Source organism: Otolemur garnettii, unplaced genomic scaffold (genome assembly GCF_000181295.1).
Source record: "Otolemur garnettii isolate 467f Iridium unplaced genomic scaffold, OtoGar3 scaffold00058, whole genome shotgun sequence".
Lineage (NCBI taxonomy): Eukaryota > Metazoa > Chordata > Mammalia > Primates > Galagidae > Otolemur > Otolemur garnettii.
The window spans coordinates 10,617,685-10,643,113 of NW_003852453.1; the positions used below are offsets into that span (position 1 = coordinate 10,617,685).

A 25,429-nucleotide genomic window follows, 5' to 3' on the forward strand; every position below is an offset into this window, starting at 1 on the left:
GACAGCTTGAGGCTCCTGTCTCAAAAAAAAATAAAATAAAATAAAACACTGAGGTTTGGAGACTAAGTGACCTCCCAGGAGCCCACATCCTAGCAGAGGCCAGCAGAGAAGCTTCTAGAATCTAGACAGATACAGCAGGGCCTGGAAGTTCTGCTTTACCTGGACTTGTGTGGGTCCCCAATATGTTTCCCTCCCCTGGTGCAAAAGTGGCCTGAGTCTGAGCAGGTCTCTGTGCCTCATTTTACAAATGAGAAGATAGGGACCTAGAGAGAGGGCGAGTAACATAGCCAGAGCCAGACCCCACCACAGGATCTGAGGTCCTCTTGGCCTCAGGGAGAGCCCCTCTCTTGCCTGTCCCATCTGTGTAACCTCAGAGCCTGCAGGAGCCTTCTGAGCCTGGTTGCCCTCATTTGTGAAGTCAGATTGTTCAACCAGATCTGTTTGTTTGGGGAGCCCCTTCTGAGCAACGCTTCGTGCTGAGAGCACAGCCAGACTCACCCGCCCTCGCAGCACCTGCAGTCCAGTGGGCAGGATAGGCTTGAATCCAAGGCTCACACTGTTCAGTGTCAAGTGAGCCCTAGCAATTCAAGAGCACGAAGCAGCCAGTCCGAGGAAAAGTGGGGGCAGCTACCACTCGTGCCTTTGTGTGGGGTAGGAAATCCCCCTCATTCTTCCTCTGTGAGGGTCTCAGCTTCCATATCCCTAAAGTGGGTGCAGTGTCATACCTACCCCTCTCCTGCCTCTGCCCTTGTGCCATGCTGATCAGTCTGTGGAAAAACGTCTATGGGGGCAGGAGGGCCAGGTGACCATCAGCAGGGATTTGGAGCCAGAGATTCCATCACTTTCTAGCCCTGTGACTCAGCCTCTCTGAGCCTCATCCTTATCACCTGTAAAATCAAACTCTGCACATCTTAAATTGACAAACTCACAGGCATATCCGTCAAGTACTTAACAGCCAGGTCTCTGGCACTTGGTAAGCTCTTGGTCACTTTTATTAATATTAAGACAGACCGAGAAACAGAAATCCAGTCTGCTCATGGCAGAACCCCTGTGGCCTAACGTGACACCCCCTCTATTTGTCTTCCCACAGGAGAACTCTGATGCATTTCTGTCAGCTGTGGACACAGACTGGAAGGTATGTCAAAGGACCAACAGCTGGCTGGCCCCTGACCCCACCTGGCCAGAGGAGGTTCTGGGACCATAGGAGGTTCAGCGCTTCTATGTGCTCTTAGCCTGGAGTGGCCATCCGGCCCACCCTCCTGGCTCTTAGCAGCTCTGCCTGCCCCCTGCCTGATTGACAGCCACCCGATGTGGGAGGCAGTCTGGTCCTCTGAACAGGACACCAGGAAAGGGAGAGGAGTTCTGGGGGGAGTGAGGATGGAGAAGGGCGTGAAGGATGTTGTCATCTGAATCAGCATTTTCCTCCAGTGAAAGCCAGGTTGATGCTCAAAAATAGCTACTGTTTCCATGGCAGCTGTTGCCAGGACAACCATCTCCTCTTTAGTTGATGCCAGATTATCTGTGAAAACTGAAAGTGCCCTTTGTTTTTATGCCTCCACACAGTGATGTTGCTCACTTGGCCAGCCACTTCACCCCTCTGAGTTCCATACTGACCATTTATTTCCTTATTTCCAATTCTTGGAAAATGTCTGAGCTTCACTGGGTTCCAGGGCCCCACTGGCCCTCAAAACATGCTAAATAAATTTAGACTCTTCCTTCTGGCCAGATGGAACTAGCCCCCAGGCCACTGCCCTTATCTGGGCCTGACCTCAATTTGGGTCAGTCTCCAAGCCCCGTGACAGCACCAGCCTTGTGGTCTGGCTGCAGCAGTGACGTGGGAGGTGGGACTGCCTGCTGGCTCCTCCCCCAGTGTGAGCGGTCTATGACAAGGGCCTATGTACTGGTCCCTTGGTCATGCACCACTCCAAAGATGATGCGGGGGGGGGGGGGGTTTCAGTCAGTCAGTCAGCCAGTGTGCACATGCTCAGGTTCCCTCGGAGACAAAGGGCTAAACACAAAGGGCTCTGGAGCTGGGGAGCAGGGTAGGATCTGGCAGTGGAGAATGCATGGGAGCCCAGGAGCTGTGGAAAGGATGTGGCTGGGAGATGCCCGAGGCTGCTTGGAAAGAAAGACTGCCTTTGTCCTCCATGCTCCCAAAGACGGTGGGAATATATGGGCAGACAGGCCTGGAGGAGGAGCCTGGCAAAATAACATCCTGGAACAGCCAGCTCCTGTGCCCTGACACTGTGGTCCTACAATGAGAGAGCTGAGACCAGGGGTGCTGGTTATCAATGACAACTACACACACATGCACACAGGTGGGAAGGGGTTGAAAGGACTCCTGAGGTCATGAGGTCCCCACACCTCTGGGTACCCAGCTACTTCTGTCTCTCTGCCCATCAAGCCCTCTGAGCAGCAGCCCCCAGGTGGTGGGGCCTTCACCCAGGGAAGCCAACCGCAGTATATGGGGATCTCATTTCCCAGGATCCTTCACTTAGTCAAGGGCAAGTTTTATTAAAAGGCACCTTCCTGTCCACTGTGGTCACACCACCTGAAGACAAGTTTGTTGTTGTTGTTGTTATTTGTTTTTTATTAAGAGAAGCAGCCACAAGGATGGCCATTATCTGGGCTAAGACCTGGCGGGTGTTTTATTCCCTGTTTGCTGTGGCAGGTGGCATCTCTGTCCCTTGCCTCAATGTGCCCAGCCAATGGGAGAGGCAGCATGGCAGAGGGACTGAGAGCCAGACAGACCAAGGCGGGGTCACTGGCCCTACCACTTATAGGCCACATGGCCTCTAGCACAATTCACTCCACTTGGCCACCTCATTTTCACAGTGAGCCAGGCAGCATGGACCTCCCTGAGCATTTATTAGGGAATAGCGCCCACAGGGCTGGCACTCAGGCACCCAGCTGACTGTGACGGCCACCAGAGCTTGGAGTAGGAGCCAAACTGCCTGGGTGTGATTTCTGGCTCTGTATTCACTGGCAGTGTGATGTTGGGCAGGTTACCAAACCTCTCTGTGCCTCATTTGCCTCTTTTGTAAAGTGGTTAGGAAGAAATTAAAATAAAATAAAATTGGAGGCTTGGCACCTGTAGCTCATTGGCTAGGGCGCCAGCCACATGCACCGGGGCTGGCACGTTGAATCCGGTCTGGGCCTATCAAACAACAATGACAACAACAACAACAACATAGCTGAGCATTGTGGTGGTTGCCCATAGTCCCAGCTACTTGGGAGGCTGAGGCAAGAGAATCTCTTAAGCCCAAGAGTTTGAGGTTGCTGTGAGCTGTGATGCCACAGCACTCTATCAAGGGCAACATAGCAAGACTTTGTCTCAAAAAAATAAGTAAACAAATAAAACAGAATAAAATTGGAACAATACAGAGAGTAGCATGGCCCCTGTGTAAAGATGACATGCAAATTTGTGAAGCATTCCATATTTTAAGATAAAATATATATTTAAAAAGGAGATAAAACAAGGTAATGTGTAAAATGTTTGACTAGAGCCTGGCATGTGGAAGACATTTGGGAAAGTGTTCCCCACTCTAGGTTATGAGACCTCAGGCCCAGAGGTGCTAGTAAGCTCCCCTACTAACTAGCTGGGTGAGAAAGTTACCTCACCTCTCTGCGCCTCAGTTTCCTCATCCTTTCTCATAGGTGCATGAGAAGTATGTGTATTGTCCTTGCAGCTGTCTGTGCAGTAGGCTCTGCTGTTTCTCACATTTACCTATGGAGGCTCAGAGAGGTGGGCTGACTTGCCCAAGGTCACATAGCAAAAAAGTGACATAGCTGTGACTGGCACCAAGGTTTGGCTAGTGAGACCCAAGGCTGCCTTCTCTGGCCACAATAACCACACAACCTTCAGAGAAGGAGCCAAGTCTGGAGAGCAAGCACATTGTCTCACTTCTCCCCTAGCAGGGCCTGGGTAGGGTGGGGTTGTGTCTGGAGGGATTTATGTAGTTTTTTCTTATTCTCATAGCAACTCTTTGAGGAGGGTACCCAATTCTTGGTTTATAGTTGAGAAGCCTATGGCATGGAGAATCTAAACAAAAAACCATGCTGAAGTGAAGGGGTCTGTGGTCACCAGAAGAGGGGTCTTGGCACGAGGAATGAAGAGGCTTGACGACGTCTGTGTCATGGGGACTGAGGAACTCTGGGAGGAGCCCTCCTGAGTAATATTTATTATCACAAAGCAGGAAAAAGGAGTTTAAAGTTATTTATCAGACATCAGCATTAAAAAAGGGAATATGGAAAGTGTCAGATGCAGTGTCTCCAATTTGTTTTCCTAAACCTCAGAACTTGAGCACAACCTCTGCCTCCAGCATCAAGAGACCTGTGGACTTCAGAGAATCTTTCCCATCATCAGTGCCACACCTCACACATACATTTTCTCTTGGAGGCCAGTTTTCTGATCTCCTGCACGCGCACAACTCACATGCCATTCTCGTGATTCTCCAGGTCTCTCAAGCAAGAAGGCGAGACTTATCCTAAAGATCAGGGCTCAGTTTCCTCTACACATCACCCAGCTAGTGGGGGGCCAGGAAGACTTAGTGGATTTGTCAGGTGGATTTGTAGTCAATGAGCTGGGCAGAAATGGGGGCTGTGGCTCAGAGTGGGAATTGTCACAGGCCAGCTTGTTACCTGGGTTCGGGGAGTGGGGGTGAGAGGCATAGGAGTTTGGAGCAGGCATAGGATTGAGTGCATGCCTGGATTGAGGGCACTGTGGGGGAATGGGAGGACTCTGTGAGCAGAGCAGAGGGCAAGGCTGTGCCTTTGCAGGCTGTCTCAGTTGGCTTCATGTGCTACAGAAACAGGGAGCCTAGGCAGGAGGTGAGGGGCTGGGGAACACCCCATTCCACATCCTGCTGCCCTGGGGAGTTACAGGGGACAGCACTCTTCTCTAGGCCCCAAGAGGTCAAAGATGGGGCTGGGCTAGTTGTTGGTGTTTCCAAACAGAGGACATGGCCAGGAATAGCACACATGGCAGATGTTGACCAGGTCACCAGGCCATCCAGGGATGAGGGGTTGACCACCTTCCCCAAGGGCAGCTGGCCAGCGTGCAGGGCTGTCGGTACAGGCTGGGGCGAGTAGCATGCCTCTTCAACAAGACAGAATGGGGGCACAGGCACCAGAAACCCTCCCCCCACCCCGTCCTATTTCCTGTCCTCCTCTGCTCTCTTGTGGCACCCCTTCTCTGTTCACGCCACCTGCATGCCTCAGGCCAGCTCACTACGCAGATCCTTGCTGCCCAAGAGGACAGGGCATGCCACTAAAGTGGCTATCGTGGCCTGCTCCCAGACATCTGGGAGCCAAGCCCCAAACTGGTTGGCCTGGGACTCCTTGCAGCCAGGTGGAGTAGAGGGAACAGCGTCGTTATATGCCCCCAACATACCCCTGGTCCTGCAATTTGCCCAGGGGCCCTAGCCCCTGAACCTCTCTTTCAGCAATGTGGGCAAGCTCTGGGCATTCATGCAGGTGGAGAAGGAATAGTCTCCTGAAGCAGGTTGGAGACCCAGATTGCCCTGAAAAGCACTGACACCCCTCTACCCCCAGGTCTTTTCAAGGTTAAGTGATTTGGACCTCGGATGGGGATGCTGGGTCTAGGGCCCTCTCAGGCCCTCCATACTGCCCAGGGTGTGAGTCAAAGGCTCTGCCTGTCTGGATGATGCCTATGTGTCCTTTCTTGCCCACATGGCTGTACGTTTCCGTCAGAGGCCCCTATCATGGGTCAGTCTGTGTATGTGTGACTTCAGCACTTGCGTTACAAGACCTTGTTTGCAGCAGCAGCTGTGTGCCTGACTGGTAGGGGGGCAGGGCTGGGACCATGGATGATGCTGCATCTCTGGGCGGGAGCAGCGGCGGGCTGGGGCCAGAGAGGCCCACGGAAGCCAATGATAGCTGGATTTGTTTCCCAGCAGCCAATCGGAAAGCCGGAGCTCAGGGCGAGCAAGTGGCTGCTTAGAAACCCTGCAGGGAGGAGGGGCCTGCCTCCGTTGGGCCAGAATCTGCGTATAAATGGCCCAGAAGCAGTGCCCCGTCACACAGTCATCTGTCTCCCACTCGAGCTGCCCCCTCCCTCTGGACCCGAGTGACTCAGGCCTTTGTTTGCCTTTCCTGGTCGAGGCGGGTTCCCTCCCTCGGCAAGATGCCGGAGTGCTGGGATGGGGTGAGTGAGAGCTCCGGGAGCAGCCAGGCAGGCAGGAAGGACTGCGCATCCTTGTGACCTCGCTGCAGGGAGGAATCACATCCCTCAGCCCATGGTTGGTGGCAGCTCTGCCTTCAGCTGCCTCACCTTGGGAGGTGGGGGGCGGGGGTTGTCACTGAGGCAAGGCCAGAGTTTTCCTGGTGACCGTGGTTTGCAGGAGTGGTTGGAGGCAGCTGCTAGTCAGGCTGGGGGACGGGTGGTGGGAGGTGACAGGGAGGATTGAAATCCCTGAAGGAAATGGGACTTGTCTGTGTTGCCTGTGTGGACCCGTGTGCCGACGTATGTATATCCCGTGTGCCCTCTGCCCCGGTGCTCGCTGGCGTCTGCCTCAGCACCCAGGGACCATCAGCTCAGGGTGAGGGTGTCCTCTGTGAGCGCTCAAGCATGTGTCTAAGAGTCTGTGTGTGCTGGGTCTGCCGTCCTGGGCATGTGGGCAGTCATTTTGGTGGTTTGGATGGTTTTACCAGAATGCAGTCCGGACAGACAGCCTCTTCCTTAGGAGTTTGGTGCACAGTCCCCAGGGCTCTGCCATGCCAGCTGCCAGCTTGGGTCTCAGCAGTCATGGTAGCCTTCAGACAAGAGTCTCTGCAGGGGAGGAAATGTGGAGGGGGGGTCCCTGCATGCCTAATTTTGTAGGTGAGGGAAGGCAGTGCTAGAGCCAGGAGCACCCTCAGCCAGGGGCCTCAGGCAGGCCCCAGGGCACCTCCTCTCATCCCTTGGGCAGCAGGTTCCCAGACCCCAGGTGTTGCTCTTCCTCGAGGAGGGAGAGGGGAGGGCAGATTTGCCTCACTCCCAGGGCCACATCCCTGCGCTGCCAGGTCTAGAGACCTTGAGGTCGCCCCGCTTGGGGTCGACCTGCCCCCAGTTATTGATGGGGTTGACAGAAGGAATCGCACCCATCCCCCCATCCCCTCACAGAGGTTCCAAAGCCCAGCTTGAAGATCGCCCACACACACACCCGCGAACGCTCAAGGTCACAGGCGAGAGAAGTCGGATGGGCTGAGAGGGGACGTCAGGGCCCCCTCCCCTGCTGCCGCAGTGCCTCTTGTGGGCGCCCACCTGGAGGCGGGGCCGCTCTGACGTCACTGGGAGCCAATGGAAGCACTCGGCCCTGGCCTTAGGGGGCTCAGAACGCCTCAGCCCTTGGGGTGCCCCCCTTGCGCAGCACCCGGAGATTGGGGACCTGGGGCTTCTATCAAGCTGAACTGAGTTGCAGGTCCTCGCGGACTGGTGGAGGAGTGCAAGAGCGGTTGGCGGGAAGGTTCAGCCAAGGTCACCGGGCTGCATGGGACAGGCAACCCGGTCTTAGCAGGGCTCGCCCTGGTCGCGGTCTGGGGATGGAGATGGAGGCGGCCACTCCATGGCTGGGAGGGGACAGACGGCGCCTCCTCGGCAATGTAGGGCAGACATTCTTCACTGGCACCCCTGGCAGTGGAGGTCTGAGCTTCTCACCTAGTGCCCTGGGCTCTGACTTGTGCCCACTGGGCGAGGCTGACCCCATTTGTGAACCGCCCTTTATGCGCATTGCAGCTCTTCTGCACGTGCATCCCTCCTGCCCCTAACCCCTCCCTCCAGAGCTGAGAGAACGGGTCAGTTCCCTTGGGTGGACAATGATCTTCGAAGAACATGCAGCCTTTAGTGCACAGTCTTGCCCTTTCTGGGCTTGACCTTGGGCAAGTCGTTTCTCCTTTCCTGACCTCAGTCTCCTTCTCTATGGCTTGGGTCCATGTGAGGAGTAAATAAAAAGATACCAGAAGTGTCTGATCTGTGGTCAAGTGAACAGGAAGTGTCCCTTGACTTCCTGAAGGAGAACAGGTCTCGGTCATATGAGGCTGTGGTGGCCCTGGGCCCACCTGGAGAATAACAGGAAAATAAACAGCCCTCAAAGCAGAAGTGTGGCTCTCGGGGTTTGGCCTTTAGCCACCAGGTTGGCACCACCTTCTTACTCCCCATTGGAGACAAAGGTCTAGACAGTGGTCCTTGGTGACCAGACCCAGTAAGGCCAGTCCCTGGAAGCTGTCTCCTGCCACCTGAGTGTCTCCTTTCCTGCTGGAGGCAGGAACTTAGGCCCTTTCTGAACCTAAGTGTCCCTGTCTGAAAAACAAAGAATAAGGTCCCTTCTCTCTTAGATGACATGCAGGAGGCCTGGCACACAGTAGGTGCTCAGCCACCCGATGTTTCCTTCCTGCCCTGACCCCAGCTGCAACTCACTGGGCCACTCCGCTGTGGCACCCAGGGCTCCCCATGGTGCATAGCAGGGCTGTTTATTCAGACTCTCTTGGTGTTTGCCAAAGTGAGTAGCCAAGAGTGACCAGTTTGCAAAGGGACCAGCCAGCAGATCATCTCCCCAAGGCTCAGGGGTGCCCAAGAACAACAGCCCCATTTCTGGGGCCACCTCCAAGTGCTATGAACACTCCTCAGCCATCAGTTTATTTAGTTCTCACAAAATCCTATGAGATGACTCAAAATGAAGAGGCCGAGTAGTGACAGGCCCTGCTCAGAGTCACACACAGTAAGTGGCAGAGTGGGTCCTCCTGAGGAACTACAGACCCTAAGCAGGAAAACCCCGGGCATGAACTTGGGGGATCCCAGAGCAGGCACTACAGAAGGCATTTGGGGAAGAACTGGGGCCTGGCCTGGCCATCTCTAAAGGGTGACCTTGGGATACTTGGATCACAGGGATGAGCATTCAGGGTGGGTGGATGGCATGGCATGAGCCTAAGGTGGGACCCAAAGCCAAGTGTAGGGGATGGGGGCTGGGCTTGGCTGCCCTGGCAGTGTTTGCTGAGGATTCTGGGCAAGGCTGTTGAGGTCATTCTCCTTCAGGGGCAGGAAGCCCCTGAGAGTTCTGAGTGGGGAAGGGTCTCAAATGGGGGTGGCAGAGTTATCCAGGAGGGACTAGTGTAAGATGCAGAAAACTGTCCTTGATGGATCCTGGATCACAGAGTGCGGGGGCTGGGTTGGGCTGGGCAATGGTGGCACAACCTGCTACCCAGTTTGCAGAGAGGACCCGAACTTTCCCATACAGACCATTTGTGCTGTCTTTGTGCTGAACACCCCTGAGAAGGGCTGCTCCATGTGGCCTGCCCTCTCTGGGGCCAAACTGGGGTGATGAGAACGGGACACCATAAGGGGGGCCCAGGCTGCCCAGAGCCTGCAGTGCCATCTCTCCCCACCAGGAACACGACATTGAGACGCCTTATGGCCTTCTGCATGTGGTGATCCGGGGCTCCCCCAAGGGGAACCGCCCAGCCATCCTCACCTACCATGATGTGGGCCTCAACCGTAAGTGCAGCCCAGCGTCATCCAGCCTGCCCTGCCTCCAGTCTGCCAGAGCAGTGCGGCTTCCCTCCCTCTCCACAAGGCCCTGTAGATTCCCCTCTCACTCAGCTCCGTAGCTGTGGCCATCCAGGCCTCTGTTTCTTCACTGGGCCCTAAGGCTGATCACCGCTGCCTCGCCCACCCCTTCAGGGCCCACTGGCCTCCCTCCCAATCACCCTACCCCTCCACTCGGCCACAGCTGAGGTGTGTCTTTGCAGACAAGCTGTGCTTCAACACCTTCTTCAACTTTGAGGACATGCAGGAGATCACCAAGCACTTTGTGGTGTGCCATGTGGATGCTCCTGGACAGCAGGTGGGGGCGTCACAGTTTCCTCAAGGGTAGGTACCCTGGAGTCCCATCTTTCTCCAGCTTTGCATCCCAGGCTGCTCCTGGGCTCTGACCTCCTGCTCTGCCTGCAGGTACCAGTTCCCCTCCATGGAGCAACTGGCTGCCATGCTTCCCAGTGTGGTGCAGCATTTTGGGTGAGTCCTCACCTAGCCCCTGCCCCTGTGCTGTGAGGCAGGGGGTACCCACTACCACTGTAGAGTCACCTGGCTCTAGCTGAGGGCTTCAGGCTGTGGGTGGGGCCGGCTCCCAATGGTGTTTATGGGAAATGGCACCCTCAGCCCTAGAAAGTAACCAGCCTGCTCTGTACCAGGTTCAAGTACGTGATTGGCATTGGAGTGGGAGCTGGAGCCTATGTGCTGGCCAAGTTTGCAGTGAGTCTCCCCACCCCCACCCATAATCCCAACACCATTGCAGGTCAGGGGTCTCCCAGAACAACTCTTCAGCAAGGAGTCTCTTTCCCTGACTCCCTTCCCTTCCTTCCCCACCTTCTTTCTATGTAGATACCCCTTATTTCTTTTTTTCTTCCAGAAAATTAAGTTTTTTCTAAAAAAAAAAGAGTTCATTTCTCCATATATTTTCTCAAAAGACTATAAATTATAACTTGCTTAAACTATTATCAAAAGCCAAAATTTCTGTTGGCATCAAACTACAACTGATTACTCTAGCCACTAGATAAGGATTATCCTTCACGAATTTATGTAGTATTTAAGTGGCTGAGCCAGTCATGCCTCACACCTTTAATCCTCACACCTTTAATCCCAGCACTTTGGGAAGCCTAGGTGGAGGCAACATTTGAGGCTAGAGTTCAAAACTTGCCTAGGAAATATAGCAAGACCCTCTCTACATAATAAAAAAAAAAAAATGAGTGAGTAATTTCTTTTCAAAAAATCACACTTACATTAAGGATGTGAAGAAGTCACATTTCAAAAACATGTTGGATAGGAGTCCACAGATTTTCATCTTTACGAACAAAAAACCTGGCTTTTCAGGATAGGATTCCAAATATTTATTTCTTCAAAAGAAATGACCAAGAATTTTCAACTCCAGTTTCAACTTCAATACTTAGCCACGTTAACTGCAGACTATTTCCTACTACCCCAGACAACTTAGGGTACAGTCTTGAATGCATATTGACATTTTTCTCTAAACATGGACAAACAAACAGAAAACAGAGATCTTTTTTTACTGTGTTCAACCCAAAATAGTCTTTAAGAAAAGGTCAATTTCTTCATTTATATCTTGAGGGCTTCATTTTCTATAAAGGCAAAGAAATAACATGTTTAAGATTTGAAAATGTCTAACACTCAGTTTTACAACTGCGCCATCTTAAAAAATACAGTAGGGCAGAAAACAGTGGTACAGATGCTAGATAAATCCAAGGATTATTAAGCTTTGGGGTTTGGGGAGGGCACGCAGAAGCATCTGGAGCCATAGGATAGTGGATGTGCAGTCCCAGCCATAGCCGATCGGTTCATCAGTGGTATCTTGAAGACTTTACAGAGCATTTCCACCTCTAGCCACTGATGAGCTAGCATAAGATGGGCAGGGCCAGAATTTTACAGCCCATCTTCTAGGTAGGAAGATTGGGTCTCCCTGCACCCCACTCCCAGGCCTCACCTAGCCCTGTCTCCCCTGTCATGGCAGCTCATCTTCCCTGACCTGGTGGAGGGGCTGGTGCTGATGAACATTGACCCCAATGGCAAAGGCTGGATCGACTGGGCTGCCACCAAGGTAAGCAGGGTGCACCTGGGGTGGGCTGGGAGTGGCAAGAGTGACCCTTACAGTGGCTTCCCCCTTGGCCTGCAGCTCTCCGGCCTGACTAGCACTTTACCTGACACAGTGCTCTCCCACCTCTTCAGCCAGGTAAGGGGCGGCACTTCTATGGACCCCAATCCGCCTTAGGAACAGCAGCTGCAGGGCTGGCTCAGAGGCTTGGCATCCTCCAAAGGGCCTAGTTCTCACTTTCAGGGCACCCTGAACTTCTACCCCTCCCACCCACCAGGAGGGGGAAGGCAGGTGGTATTTTGCATCTGACCTGTCTCTGCATTCTTTTGTTACCCATGATGCTGTAACATCTGAGAGACAGATGGTGGTGGGAGGCCTCACCCTCTGCCCTCTCTCACCCTCCTACCCCTGCCTTGTTGGGAGTGGGGCAAGGGCTACTCTGGCAGTAACATCTGCAAACCCACTCTGAGCCTGCATCCTGTTTGCCTGCTCCCCTCCACACCCCCACCCATGCCTCTGGGCCCAGGAGGAGCTGGTGAACAACACAGAGTTGGTGCAGAGCTACCGGCAGCAGATTGGGAACGTGGTGAACCAGGCCAACCTGCAGCTCTTCTGGAACATGTACAACAGGTGTGGGCAGGCACACTGTTGATGAGCAGGCTACTGAGCCTCAGAGGGGGTCGCTTCCTCTCCAGGGTCACACCCCCATGAGGGAGCAGGTCTTTGGACTCTGGTCCTTGGGCTTTTCCACTTCTTTTCCCCCTGCTGCATTGCTGGCCAGGAGCACTGGGGGATGCTATCAACATGCCTGAGTCCAACAGCCTGAGCCTTGATGCTGACATCTATGAAATGGGAGGAGACTGGACGAGCCTGTGGTTTACAAGCTGTGCTCCTTGGAGCTCCTTTGGGGTTGTCCTGCAGGGGGATAGTTAGGCCCCCTTACTTGCCTGACTTGCCTTCTCTTTTCCCCCACAAATATTAAGCACTTGGCTGTGGGCATGGGGCCAGAAAAACGATAGAAAATGAGACCCAGGCCCTGTTGGCCCGTATGTCCAGGCCTTGTGCCAGCAGCAGAAACTCCCACAACACAGACAGCACACATGGCTCTGGGGGGATTGAAGGAAGAATTTGAGAGCCTACCTGGCATGATTTAGGGGTCCACAAAGAAGTCAGCATGAGGTATACCCCTTGGCCCCTCTTTATGCACAGCAGGTCCCCATTTAAAAAGGGCTTGGGGACCCTCCTCTTCCAGTCCTGGAATGCTCACCTCTGCTCCTCGCCCACAGTCGCAGAGACCTGGACATTAACCGGCCTGGAACAGTGCCCAATGCCAAGACACTCCGGTGAGTGCTCCCTAGCCCTCAAGCCTTCCCCAGCTTTTGCCCCCTAAACCGGCCAGACAGCCCTTTTTCTCCGTGTCTGCAGCTGCCCAGTGATGCTGGTGGTCGGGGATAATGCACCCGCTGAGGATGGGGTGGTGAGTGTGAGGCTGTGCGCTGATGGGGGTGGGAGGTAGGAGTAGGGCCTCACTGGGCCCTGGCCAGCAGGACCAGTTCATGACCCAGCCCACTGTAGCCTCAGACCATCCTGGCGGCCTTCTTATCCACTTCCCCTTCTTCCCAGGTATCACCAGCAGCGAGGCCTGCAAATGGGAGGGACTGGGGCCACCTGATGGCCTGTATTCCCTCCCCAGTGTTACAGCCCTCCCCTGGCTCTCTACCTACCTCTGGCACCCCAGAGCCTGAGATCTCTCTTTTCTCTAAAATGTGATTGACTCATTATAAAATAAGTAATTCAGGCACAAATCAGCACCACTTGTACCCATTATGTTGGGGAGGAGCGATGTCACCTCTCTTGTGGTAACTCTGGGAGTAGGTGGCCTGGGAGTAGGGTACCTGGAGGCAGGGTGCCTGGAGATTTGGAGTCTAGCAGTGCCTGGAAAATGCCAAGGCTTCCCATGCCCACCTCCCCTCCCCAGAGGGCTTGGAAGAACAGGGGATGGCCCTACTGGGAGCAGTCTCAGAGTCTCATGTGGACCTTGGCACCCCCTCACCTCACTGTTTTGATTCCTGAGGCCCCTGGGGCTTTCCAGGCCGGTTCCTGCCCCATTCCTGCCCTACTAGCAGTTGGGGGTGGGCCCCAAGAGTCTCAGGCCCCTCAGGTGCCTAAGCTCCAAGGGCTGGGAGAGCCCTGGGAGGAGAGACTGGGAAGGCCAGTCTCACCCAGACCCAAGGGGCTGGCTGTCCCTCTGCCTCCCTGTACCCTCCCTTTGTGGCTCTGGGCATAGAACCTGCCTTCGCAATGGGGAGTAGGGTTGTTGCTGAAGCTAGCCCCTTGTCCTCAGGTTGAGTGCAACTCCAAACTGGACCCAACTACCACGACCTTCTTGAAGGTGAGGCCTCCTCATTCATCCTTGGGCAGGCTGCCCTGGCACAGGCCCAGCCTCAGGGAGGGACCAGCCTGGAGTCTCAGCCAGGGTGGGAGCCTGTGCCAGTGTGGGGGGTCCCCATTAAGCTTATCACACTTTCTTCCTTACAGATGGCAGATTCTGGGGGCCTTCCCCAGGTCACACAGGTGAGACTCTTGGCCCTCTGTCCTTTATATCACCTAGCCTGGGGAGTGGGGAATAGGGGAAGTCTCCACCCCTGGCATCCCAAGCAGCCATCATCAAACTATGTGCCTATTCTGCCCTCCTATAGCCAGGGAAGCTGACTGAAGCCTTCAAATACTTCCTGCAGGGCATGGGCTACAGTGAGTACAACTCTACCCCACCTGTCCCAGACACTGGTGAGGGGGTAGCGGGAGGAGTCATGCTGGTGGGCTGACGCGTGGTGCCAAAAAGTCTGTGGTGTCTGTGCCTTGTGTTATCTGGGCCTGGATGCTGGGCCACACACTAGCTCTACCTGAGCTGTAAGTTGAGTGTCCCAGGCTGTACCCAGCTCTCCTGTGCCCTCAGGGAGGCCTTCAAGCACTGTTCTGATGGCAGTGCTGGGGCTCTTCTCTAGTCTTGGAGAGTCCAGGGCCTGAGGCTGGGGCCTGTCAGGGAAGCCTAAAGGTGAGTTATTCACAACACCCATCCCCTGCTGGGCCAGGGGTCATAGCTGGGCCTATGCGCCTGAGAAGGCCCTTTGCCATAGTGGTGAATGAACCCAGGAGTATCACAGGAGTGGACCTGGAGTCTGGGGAGGGACCAGGGAAGGCAAGTGGGGCCCCCTGGGTGTAACAGAGCTGAAGACAGCTGAGCCTGGGTGGCACATCTGCCGATCCAGAACTAGTGGGCAACACACAGGACCCTGGTGGCTCGACTCTTTCTCCCCCAACACATACCTGCTGGGTGTCCCAGCTTTCCTGCTGCCAGGAAACAAACTTCCTCTCCCTTAATTTGTTATTTTCTCCTGAAGACATCGGTCTCTAGGGCTGGCATCTCTAGGGCAACAGGAGGGGCAGGCTTGTGGGGAAGTCTGGGAGCCCACCCAGGAATAGAATTCCCACCAGCTCCTGTGGAAATAGGGCAGAGAGGCCCAGGCTTCAGAGATGCAGCTGGAGATTAAGGCCAGGTCATGGCACAGATGGTGAACATTTGTGAAGTGACAGCATGAGCACTGCCTATCAGGCTCTGGGATGTGTGTTTCAGGGACCTTGGGAGAAATACCACTCAGTGCCCCCAAAGTGGGGAGGGATGTATTCCATACATGAGGAGACTGAGGCCTGGCAGATGGTTAAGGCATTGGCAGTAGGCTGTGGGCCCCTCAGTGGGCCAGGCCGGAGAAGGGGGATGGGGATGACAACACCACCTGTTGTCAGGGCTCAGGCCACACAGATCAATCTGTGTTGTAGTTCCTTCCAGGGGCCGTTGCTGGGCTGGAAGGGGGGCAGAGATGTGGGCTCTCTGAGGCTTTGGCCCTGCCGTGGCCTTTTCTCTGCCTGTCCTTTTGTCTTCTTTCTGGCCTATCTTCATGCCTTGGCCTGGGACTGTGCTCTTCACTGTGCTGTCTCCCCTCCCCTGTCCTCCCTGGCTCTGTCTTCTCTCTTAGTTGCATACTTGAAGGACCGAAGGCTGAGTGGAGGAGCAGGTAGCCCCATCCCCCCCACCCCAATGCATGGCCCCCAACCTCCCCTCCCTGCTCCTACCTCTGTGCAGTGCTGCAGCCAGGCACATCTTGCTATGGGTTTGGAACCTTCTATGTCAACTCAGAATCCCCAAAGATTCTTGTTATTCTGAAGATCTTGGCCTCCAGTTTGGCCAGGTTGTAAAAGAGTCTTGCTTCTAGGCTGCTCTGGGCTGCGTGGCTTATAGAGCTCTGGGAGCTGGAACCCGACCCTTCTCGGAGATGGAGCCCAGGCCCCACCCTGTCCAAGCCAAATAGGCAGCCAGCTGAGTTCAGGAGGATAGTTTGCTCACTGCAAGTCTTACTTGTTAAACTCTGAATTCAGGGCAATGAGGCTACCACCTTGCATCATCCTCTATAGAAGCAACCCTACTTCCCTATCCTGTCATCCTCTTGAGGGAAGCATAGTTGGAAATCCAGCACATCCCCATTCCAGCTCAGGGGGTCATGGTTGGCTGTTGAGAGGGAGGGTCCTGCTGGCCACAGCCCCTGGGCTCACCAACTGTTGCTGGCACTGCATGTCCCAGGCCAGAGCCCATGCCAGTGCCCTAACTTGAGAGGGGCCTCTCTGTGCTGTTGGAAGAATGGTTCGATGGCTGCTTTGCTTGCATTATCCTTCTCCTGCCAGCAGGCACCCGGCCCTACCTGATGGTCCTCACCCCATCTTGTCTCTGTCCACAGTGCCTTCAGCCAGCATGACCCGTCTGGCACGCTCCCGCACCGCCTCCCTTACCAGCGCCAGCTCGGTGGATGGCAGCCGCCCACAGGCCTGCACCCACTCGGAGAGCAGTGAGGGGCTGGGCCAGGTCAACCACACCATGGAGGTGTCCTGTTGAAGTCCTTGGTCCCACGGAAGATGCCCACCTGCCCGCCCACATTGAGGTCCCACTGCCATCCTTGTGCCAGCTCATTTTCCCTTTAGTTTATTTTTGTAAGGGCAAAGGGGAGGAAATGGGGTTACTTCTCTTTTATTTGAAAGTCAGGGGGGAGTCCATCATAGATCCTGCAGCAGAACAGTCTCTGGATGGTCTGAGTGACTCATTCCTCCCCACTTCCATCTCAGTGTGTTAGCTTGACTGACTTGGACCCCTTCACCAAACTCCCTGTGGCACAGGCAGGCAGGGGTATGGGAAAAGGTCCAGCTCTTGGGCAGGCAGGTTTGAAGACGGGAGGGGGCTTTGAGTGGGTGGGTGCTGGGACAGAAGCATGGAGGCCAGCTCAGGCACTGGCATGGGAGCCAGGAGACAGCAGCAGGGAGCACCAGGAGCCCCTTTCCCTACCCTCCACCAAGCACACCTTTCTGTCTTGTAGCACATGTGACAATCTGAATAGCCACAAGGGGGCGCTCCGAAAAGACAGCCGTTTTCCTGGTGCTCTCTGGGCTGGGCGGGGCTGGTGCTGTAAGGCCAAGTAGGCAGGGGCTGAAGGAGGTTTCTCTGTCCCAGGAAGACAGAACATGGAGAACCCTGAGGGCAGGAACCCCACTGACTGTCCCTTCCAGCCTACACACTCTGCCACCTCCTGGCCCTATCCCTTTTCTGAGCCACTTCTCCCTGAAGCAGAAGTCACTGGTCCTCCGTCTCCACAGTGACCTAACTGGGGATGAGAGCAAAGGCTGGGATAGCCCATGTGTGTTGTGTGCACTTCCTCCATAACCCATACCGCCCCAGACCTTGGGAGCTAGCAGGTGGCCAGAGGCGGGGGCAGCTGAGACATCCCATAGACCCTTATGCTTCCAGAGAACAACTCAATCATCAGTAGCAAGTGGTGTTTCTAGATAAGAGCTCTGGTTGCTAGGCATCACTAAGGAAGAGCATTTACCTGGAGAAAACTGGTCCAAGGAGTGAGACTTCTACAGTTCCACATCCCCATCTCAGCCTGCTGGGGTGGGCATGGGCTGGGGTTGGCTGAAGTTCCTGATGTGAACAAGGGCCGGGTAGATGTGAAAAGCTCCCCACACACCCCAGATCCCTCCTGCTACCTGAAACCCAGGCTCGTGCCGTATACTGACCTCCAGCCCACCTACCTTACCTTGTAAAATCCCCCAGCCCAGAAACCAGATCCTTTGTCTTGGAACCTAAATTGATGGTAAAAACCCCCAAAACAGAGAGGGGAGAGCAATGAAAAAATAAAGGGCTATGGAAGGAGGAGGATTGTCTGTGGGGGGTGTTCTGAAGCTGAGGGGACACCTACGTCCATATTTCTCTGCACAAATCATCCCCCTTCTATAATCTTAAGCCATTACTAGACTGCTGTAGAGCCTGGTGGAAAGTTAGTCTGACCCCAGTTCTGTTCACTCATGTGCTTCTTTTGAATATTGAATGTGACTGAAAGCTGGTAGAATTAATCCCTCTTACTGTAGATAATAATGCAAATCTTGATTTTTTTTTTTTTGCTGTGTTTTCAGATATCTATAAATATCTACACACTATATATATGTATATTGGGTCCTCCTGAGTGTGGTTTTCCATTGGAGATCATCACTTTGGTCAAGGTGAACTTTTAATGGAGTTTATTATTTTCTTCTCTGTACAAAGTAAAGAGCCTAATTTTGTGTATTCTGGTGGCTGATGTAATGAGACTTTCAGATGACAAAGTGTAAAACAAAAACCCTTGTCAATGTAGAAAGAGTTAACTGTGCTCAAAAACTAATAAAGAACCTAAGAAGAATGCAAGTGTGGTGCTGCCATGCCCATTATGGGAAGTTTTTCAATAGACACTGTTTAGATTGAGGCGGATGGTGCTTCTTGGGTTTAGATGGGGTTGAGGGTGTCAGGTGAGGCCAACAGACTATCGTCACATACAATCCCTACATTAATTCTATAAGGTAGATGTTAACCTCTTTCACAGCTGGAGAAACTGAGTTTCAGGATAAAGAGTTTGCCTAGTAAGAGACCAAGGTGACAGATGTACTACAGCATTAGTTGGCTTCAAACCCATACCTGTAACCTCTATTCACTGCCCTGTTTTGTAAATATAACAACAGCATTGCTTCTCCAAGTTTAACCATTTGTTTCGTTCCATTTATTCATGTACCCAACAAATAGTCCCTTCTATGTCAGCTAATAAAGCAAGTAAATAAAAAATCCCGCTGCGCTGCGTGCTATGCAGATGAAAAACGGGGATGTATTAGCGAATGAGGGCAGAAGCGGGTCTACTTTTTTCCCCTTGAGCATAAGGGGATCTATTTTAGATCTAGGAGTCCTCCAGGCCATGCCACTCTGAAACACATACATTCACACAGGCAAACTGCTCAGCTGAACAAATAATAAACGGTTCGATGGCCATCGGTAACCAGGGGTTGAGATCAGGAAGGCGGGGACTGACCAGATGGGGGCACTCACCACTGGCTACCCGCTAGACCCGAGGCTTCCGATTCATAAACCGTATTTGTTCTTGCACCCACACTTCTATCCGAATAAGCCTCAGCTTTCGGGGACAGACCAAAGCAGGGAGGAGGATTTTGTACCTGGCTCACAACCAGGCTCCAGGCGGCACGAGGACAGACCTTGCATTCGGACCACGCGAGTACCACTGCAGTTGCTAGACTCAACTAAGATATTTCCAGGAGGAAGGCTCTCAACTGACTCCCAGCCCCAAATCGGCACCACGTGGCTCTGGTGTCCGGGGCGGGGCAAGAAGCGCCGGAAGTGTCCGGGCGGCCCACTGACCCGCAGGGCGGTGCGCCCTCAGACCATGGCTACCCAGGCAAAGCGCCCGCGGGTGAGTGACCGGCGGCAGGCTCGGGGCTCAACCTTCCCCGCAGCGCCAAACTCTTAACACCACCGCCTGCAGTGTCCTCCCGCGGGTCGCGTGGTTCGCTCCCGCGCCCCCTCCCTCACTCGAGCCCGTCCTCCCGGCGCGCACGCGCCGCGGTCCCTCCGCCCGGAGCAGGGTCTCTGGGACTGGGTAGCATCTATGCGCTCACTTATCTCAGGTGGCCGGGACAGTGGACGGTTGTGACGCGGACCCGGTCGCTGGCTTCCTGAGCTGGTGCGGGCAGGTGGGGCTGGAACTGAGTTCCAAGGTGAGTGTGTGCGCGAAAGGGTGGGGAGAAGGCGGCGCGGCAGGGATGCAAGGCTGCTTTGACCAGCCTTTCCTCCTACTCAGGTGGCGGTAACCCGGCAGGGTACGGTGGCTGGCTACGGCATGGTGGCCCTCGAGAGCGTGCAGCCCGGTGAGCTGCTATTCGCGGTGCCACGGGCTGCGCTTCTGTCGCAGCACACCTGCTCAATCAGCGGCCTGCTGGAGCAAGGTGGGCACACCGGCGGACGGGGGCACCGAGGAGGACTGGCGGGGCCGCGCCGGGGTTCTCACTCTTCTGTCTCCTCTCAGAGCGAGTCGCGCTACAGAGCCAGTCGGGCTGGGTGCCGCTGCTCCTGGCGCTGCTGCACGAGGTGCAGGCCCCAGCCTCACCCTGGAGGCCCTATTTTGCGCTCTGGCCTGAGCTGGGCCGCCTGGAACACCCTATGTTCTGGTGAGAGCTGTGGGAGGGATTGGGGAAATGCCTGCACACTAACCTGCTCCGCCACCCTGCCCTGGAGACAGAGCCCCCAAGCACCAGTCGCTGTAGGGTGTGTGAAGGGAACCTGGGTGGGTGGGGGTGCTCCTGCAGGCCAGAGGAGGAGCGCCATCGCTTGCTGCAGGGCACAGGCGTACCTGAGGCCGTGGAGAAGGATTTGACCAACATCCGCAGCGAATACTGTTCCATCGTGCTGCCCTTCATGGAAGCCCACCCTGAACTCTTCAGCCCCAGGGTTCGCTCCCTAGAACTCTACCACCAGCTCGTGGCCCTTGTAATGGCCTATAGGTTAGTAAATAGAGCCGTGGAGGATAGAGCCCTTTTCTTTATAACTCTTTTGAGGGACAGGAGGGGAAGAACAGTGAAATCCACCCCCAGTCCCTCACAGGGCCTTAGCCAAGTTCTCTTTATGGCAGCTTTCAGGAACCACTGGAGGAAGAGGAGGATGAAAAGGAGCCAAACTCCCCTTTGATGGTGCCTGCTGCAGACATACTAAACCACTTAGCCAATCACAATGCCAATCTAGAGTACTCTGCAGTGAGTGGACCCCACCCAGTTCTTCTTACTTGCACTGATTGAGCATTTGATTCAACCCATTATCATTAGGCTCCATTCTCCTACAAATGCTAAAAATTTTTTGAGGTGAATTAGCACCTCCTGTGTGTACTTTGTATGTTTTACAGTAAAATCGTTAAAACGCAAACTATTTTAACGAAGTTGTGGTTAACTTTTCTGTTAAGCTATACTACTATCATTTATTTGCTGCTAAAGACTGGATGGTCTGTATGGCCATGTTTCATTCCTCCGCGGGCTGCTCTGTGGAGCAGCTGGATGGCCTGTAGTCTCAGGGATGGGGATGTTCACAGAGAGGGCTGTTTACACCAGTTCTATATGAAAATTAAGATACATGTTTTATAGTAGTAAAAATTAGTCACCAGGTGTGGTGGTTCATGCTGCCTGTAATCCTAGCACTCTGGGATGCAGAGGTAGGAGAATCACCTGAGGTTGTCTTAGGTAGGAGTTCAGGACCAGCCTGAGTAAGAGACCCCTTTATCAATTTAAAAAAAAATTAAAATAATAAATAGCAAATATGACTTTCTTAATCCTTGCCTCCATTTGCCTTCCTACTTTGATCTGGCTAGCCACTTAAGTGCTTATGATTACTGCAGAGATTCACCTAAAACATGAAACTGATCTTAAGTTAGCTCACCCCTTTAATTCTACAGTACAGAATCTAACCAGAACTAAAAGGTAGAATGTTAGCAGATACATCATTAGTCCTATGGCTGCATAGCTGCCTGGAGCCTGTTTGTAAGAGGGAAGTAATCATTACAAGACCAGCCTGGGAAACGCATGGCCCCAGCTTCTCTCTTTTACCCCAGAATTATCTTCGGATGGTGGCCACTCAGCCCATTCCTAAAGGCCATGAGATTTTCAACACTTACGGGCAAATGGCTAATTGGCAACTGATTCATATGTATGGTTTTGTTGAACCATATCCTGACAACACAGATGACACAGCTGACATTCAGATGGTGACAGTTCGTGAAGCAGCATTACAGGGTGAGTCTCATTAACTTGACCTTGATACTGCTGGCTATCTATACCTGCCTCAAGTTGCAATACCTTGGCTAAATAGTAGTTGAATTATTTTGTGAGAGTCAAGAGTTTTAGGTGGTAGACTAAAGGAGAAATGAGCCCTTGGGTGTACTGAGCCTTTCATACTACCTACAGGAACAAAGGGTGAAGCTGAAAGGATTCTACTGTATGAACGCTGGGATTTCTTATGCAAGCTGGAGATGGTAGGGGAAGAGGGAGCCTTTGTGATTGGGCGGGAAGAGGTGCTGACTGAAGAGGAACTGACCACCACCCTAAAGGTAAGGGGCTTAGAATGACCATTTAATGTTGATAAACAGCTTTAGTGTTTAGAGCAGGGGTCCTCAAACTTTTTAAACAGGGGGCCAGTTCACTGTCCCTCAGACCGTTAGAGGGCTGGACTGCCGGCCCCAGGAGGAGTCGGCTGCTAAGCAGGACAGGCAGTGGTGGCAAAAACACCTGGCAGGCTAGATAAATGTCCTAGGCAGGCTGCATGTGGCCCTTGGGCCATAGTTGGAGGATATCTGGTTTAAAGCAAGAGCTAGAAAATAAAAGAGGAAGGGTGGGATATACGGAGAGGACATTTGAAATGCTTAGATTGGGTCTCCTCTAAATTAACTTCAGAAATATATCCTAATTAAAGAGCCCCATGGTTGCCTCTAGGTACTGTGTATGCCTGCTGAGGAGTTCAAAGAGTTTAAAGACCAGGATGGATGGGGAGACGATGACAGGGAAGAGGACAGCCTGACAATCACAAACATTCCCAGGCTCAAAGCATCATGGAGACAGCTTCTCAGAGACAGTGTTCTATTGACCCTGCAAACCTATGCCACAGACTTAAAAACTGAGCAAGATTTACTCAGTAATGAGGTCTACACCAAACTCAGCTGGCGAGAACAGCAGGCCTTACAGCTTCGCTATGGTCAGAAGATGATCTTACATCACTTGTTGGAGCTGACAAGTTAGTAGGTTCCCTGAAGGAACAGCAATAAGAACTTTATTCTAAATTGATACTCATTAATGCTTAAAAAGGAAGAAAACTTAGACCTTTTTGCTTTTCTTATTAAAAACTAAAAAAAATAGCTAAGTCATTATGGTAAGATTAACTGAGGTAAGTGATGTGTAAGGATTGAGAACAGGAGATTTGATGATAATGGATCAATGCTAACATTGCTAAATGATAGTTTACACATTTTATAGCTGTTTTGTTTTCTATTTTAACCAGCAGAAATAGAGTGGTGTTAGGTTTTCTTGTGTTCTAGCATTTAATAATACGGACTTCAGGAGTAGACCTGGTGCAAATCTGGGTCTATTTTGAGGCAGTCATTTAACCTTTAAAGACTGTGTGAGGAGTTAACAAGCTGCATAACTGACATTCAGAGTGCTTGCTTCAATTCCACCTTCAGTTATGTAATCAGCAGTTTGAAGTTTGCTCCAGATAGCACAACTCACCCCTCAAACATCAAACACCAAGGACACTCAAGGCCCACACATATAGGACTTAAGCTATTTAATTATGTCCTCCCTGGCCATAAAACCTGACACATTCAAAAGATGAATTTTAAGCTCCAGCAGTTTTCCACTGTTCGAAATAGGATGAAAAGCACTATGCAAAAATGTCCTTGTTTCTTTAAACACATGCCAACTTACTAACACATCATTATCGTTCAGCAAGAAGCTGGTATTCCCCAGTGGCTCTGCAAGGCTGGGCTATCTGTCCACTTTCCTCCTCACCACCAGCACTGGCTGCTGCTACTGAGAAAGGCACAGTGGACTCAGGTGCATGTCATGACTTTAATGTTTAACTATAGTATGCATACACATACAAGAAGTAAAGCCTGAGAAAGGCTACAAAATACAACACAGGGACCAATACATCTACAAAACATTCAAAATCCTTACAAAAAGGGGCTGTATTGGTCCTTTTGACTTCACTGTTGTCATTCAGCTTAGCCTGCATTCACTGGGGTAATGAGGAAGGGCAGTTCATTTAAGATTTGGTTCCCCGTTTTTTCCCCACAATCTGTAAGTATCAGGAGAGAGGCATTTTTAGACCTGGTTGTGTTTTCCCCATGGAAAATGAGCAGACCTATCTCACAAGGTCAAGGTATATATTCTCCAGCAGAAATGAGAAGCTGGTATAACTCCCTGCAGTTGGCTTTACAGTAAGTTTAGGAGAAGCAAAACAAAAATCCACAGGATCCCAACTTTGAGCCCTTCCTATGTTTCCTGACATCTAATTCTAGCACATCCCCATTTTTTAATAACTTAGGGATTTTCAAACTTCTCTGTCCACATTAAAAAATAATTTTAAACTGGCTTTCTGCTGTTGTTTGGGACACCAGGAATGTCAGAAGACATGGAGCTATGTGCCCTCAGACAAGTGCATAGCCATCAGCTGCCTTTCTGTTACAAGATACCAGTTTATGTACTTGCCTTGGAAACAGTTTGCACAAACCCAAGAAGTTCCAGACAAAGGTTTTCTCTTTCATATATTTACACAAGTTCAAAATGATATTCACAGCATCTTCTAAATTTTGGCCAATAGTCAAAAAAAATGCATTTAAACTTTGGAACGTGCCCACATAGATAGGAGGCTGACCCCAACAGTAGTTGGGGCAGATACCCGAGAACCAAAGGACTAGGAAAGTCAGGAAGAGCTGAAAGGATTCTTCAGTCAGTTCATAAAACTTGGTGCAGTGGGACCTCCACGCTGGCATGTTTACAACAGATGGTTCCATCTAACTGGCACCCGTCCCTTCCATTACTTGCTGAGCCTGCTTCTGTCCCATGCAGCATTGTGCAACTGACTGGAATAACCTGAAATGAAATAGTTACAAATTTACTTGTGAGAAAAGTTTAGACTTTTAGTATCTTGCATCTCTTTTGTTTTAGCTACTAATCACCAACCCAAGCTCAAAACATGGTTTTTATTCTGTTTTCTCATTTCTAGATAATTAAACAATGCTTGTAACTCACTTTTCGATTTCTGGGGCACAGTGTACAAACTCGTGGTTCCAGAACTTAAACGCTGGATTTTTAATCAGCTCAATGAAGGTAATAAGAAGGCCCCAAGGATGTGGCCTATTTACAATCAACCGTTCTAAGAGAACCCTAGAAGAAGGAAGGAAGTGTTAGAATACAAGATAAAATAGAAATTCATGACCTCTCCTCCATTACTTTTTTTTTTCCCTAACTCTTCTGATTATTAAACCTCATGCACAAGTTTTTACACCTTTTAGTAAAGACAAGGTGGAGACGGATTCTGGCTGAAATACCTGGGTTTGGGTCCTTGCTATCTACTTATTGTGCTGTGGAAGACTAAGTACAAGTGAGGTATCTCAGAGCTGTTCAGAATTGGATGGGGGACTCAGTGCTGTGGAAGACTAAGTACAAGTGAGGTATCTCAGAGCTGTTCAGAATTGGATGGGGGACTCAGTGCCTGTGGCTCAAGTGGCTGAGGTGCCAGCCACGTACACCTAAGGTGCCGAGTTCGATTCAGCCCGGGCCCACAAAACAATAACGGCTGCAACCAAAAAATAGCCAGGCGTTGTGGTGGGCACCTGTGGTCCCAGCTGCTTGGGAGGCTGAGGCAGGAGACT

At 52.2% G+C, this 25,429-nt stretch overlaps 3 protein-coding genes and 1 pseudogene across 10 annotated transcripts in view; 3 read left to right on the forward strand and 1 right to left on the reverse strand.

Moving 5' to 3' along the window:
- NDRG4 (NDRG family member 4) overlaps positions 1-16,545 on the forward strand; it is a 43,412-nt gene extending 26,867 nt beyond the window's left edge. Inside the window, exons 3-17 of one of the 3 annotated variants that reach the window (XM_023514781.1) lie at positions 1,091-1,135; positions 9,385-9,490; positions 9,745-9,865; positions 9,947-10,009; positions 10,186-10,246; positions 11,520-11,606; positions 11,682-11,738; positions 12,127-12,230; positions 12,887-12,943; positions 13,026-13,077; positions 13,945-13,992; positions 14,139-14,174; positions 14,300-14,351; positions 15,635-15,673; positions 16,391-16,545. In XM_023514781.1, the coding sequence (XP_023370549.1) occupies positions 1,091-1,135; positions 9,385-9,490; positions 9,745-9,865; positions 9,947-10,009; positions 10,186-10,246; positions 11,520-11,606; positions 11,682-11,738; positions 12,127-12,230; positions 12,887-12,943; positions 13,026-13,077; positions 13,945-13,992; positions 14,139-14,174; positions 14,300-14,351; positions 15,635-15,673; positions 16,391-16,545 (1,083 nt within the window). Of the gene's footprint in view, positions 1-1,090; positions 1,136-6,145; positions 6,167-9,384; positions 9,491-9,744; positions 9,866-9,946; positions 10,010-10,185; positions 10,247-11,519; positions 11,607-11,681; positions 11,739-12,126; positions 12,231-12,886; positions 12,944-13,025; positions 13,078-13,944; positions 13,993-14,138; positions 14,175-14,299; positions 14,352-15,634; positions 15,674-16,390 lie in introns of those variants that run through there. The other 2 variants (XM_012806834.2, XM_012806833.1) reach the window with 2 other exon arrangements.
- Positions 3,344-3,444, forward strand: LOC111726253 (annotated as a pseudogene).
- A 2,807-nt stretch (positions 16,546-19,352) lies between the features above and the next one.
- Positions 19,353-22,861, forward strand: SETD6 (SET domain containing 6). Its single transcript, XM_003792591.3, has 9 exons — positions 19,353-19,432; positions 19,647-19,736; positions 19,820-19,964; positions 20,045-20,186; positions 20,325-20,519; positions 20,648-20,768; positions 21,614-21,794; positions 21,966-22,108; positions 22,491-22,861. Exons 1-9 carry the CDS (start codon positions 19,406-19,408, stop codon positions 22,791-22,793), a joined length of 1,347 nt encoding a protein of 448 aa, XP_003792639.1. The 5' UTR covers positions 19,353-19,405; the 3' UTR covers positions 22,794-22,861.
- A 1,441-nt stretch (positions 22,862-24,302) lies between these two features.
- CNOT1 (CCR4-NOT transcription complex subunit 1) overlaps positions 24,303-25,429 on the reverse strand; it is a 119,785-nt gene continuing 118,658 nt past the window's right edge. For all 6 annotated transcript variants that reach the window (XM_023514784.1, XM_023514782.1, XM_012806839.2 and 3 more), the window contains exons 48-49: positions 24,807-24,941; positions 24,303-24,647 (exon numbers count right to left, since the gene is read on the reverse strand). In XM_023514784.1, coding sequence (XP_023370552.1) covers positions 24,569-24,647; positions 24,807-24,941 — 214 coding nt within the window. In that variant the 3' untranslated portion in view covers positions 24,303-24,568. The remainder of the gene's footprint in view (positions 24,648-24,806; positions 24,942-25,429) is intronic.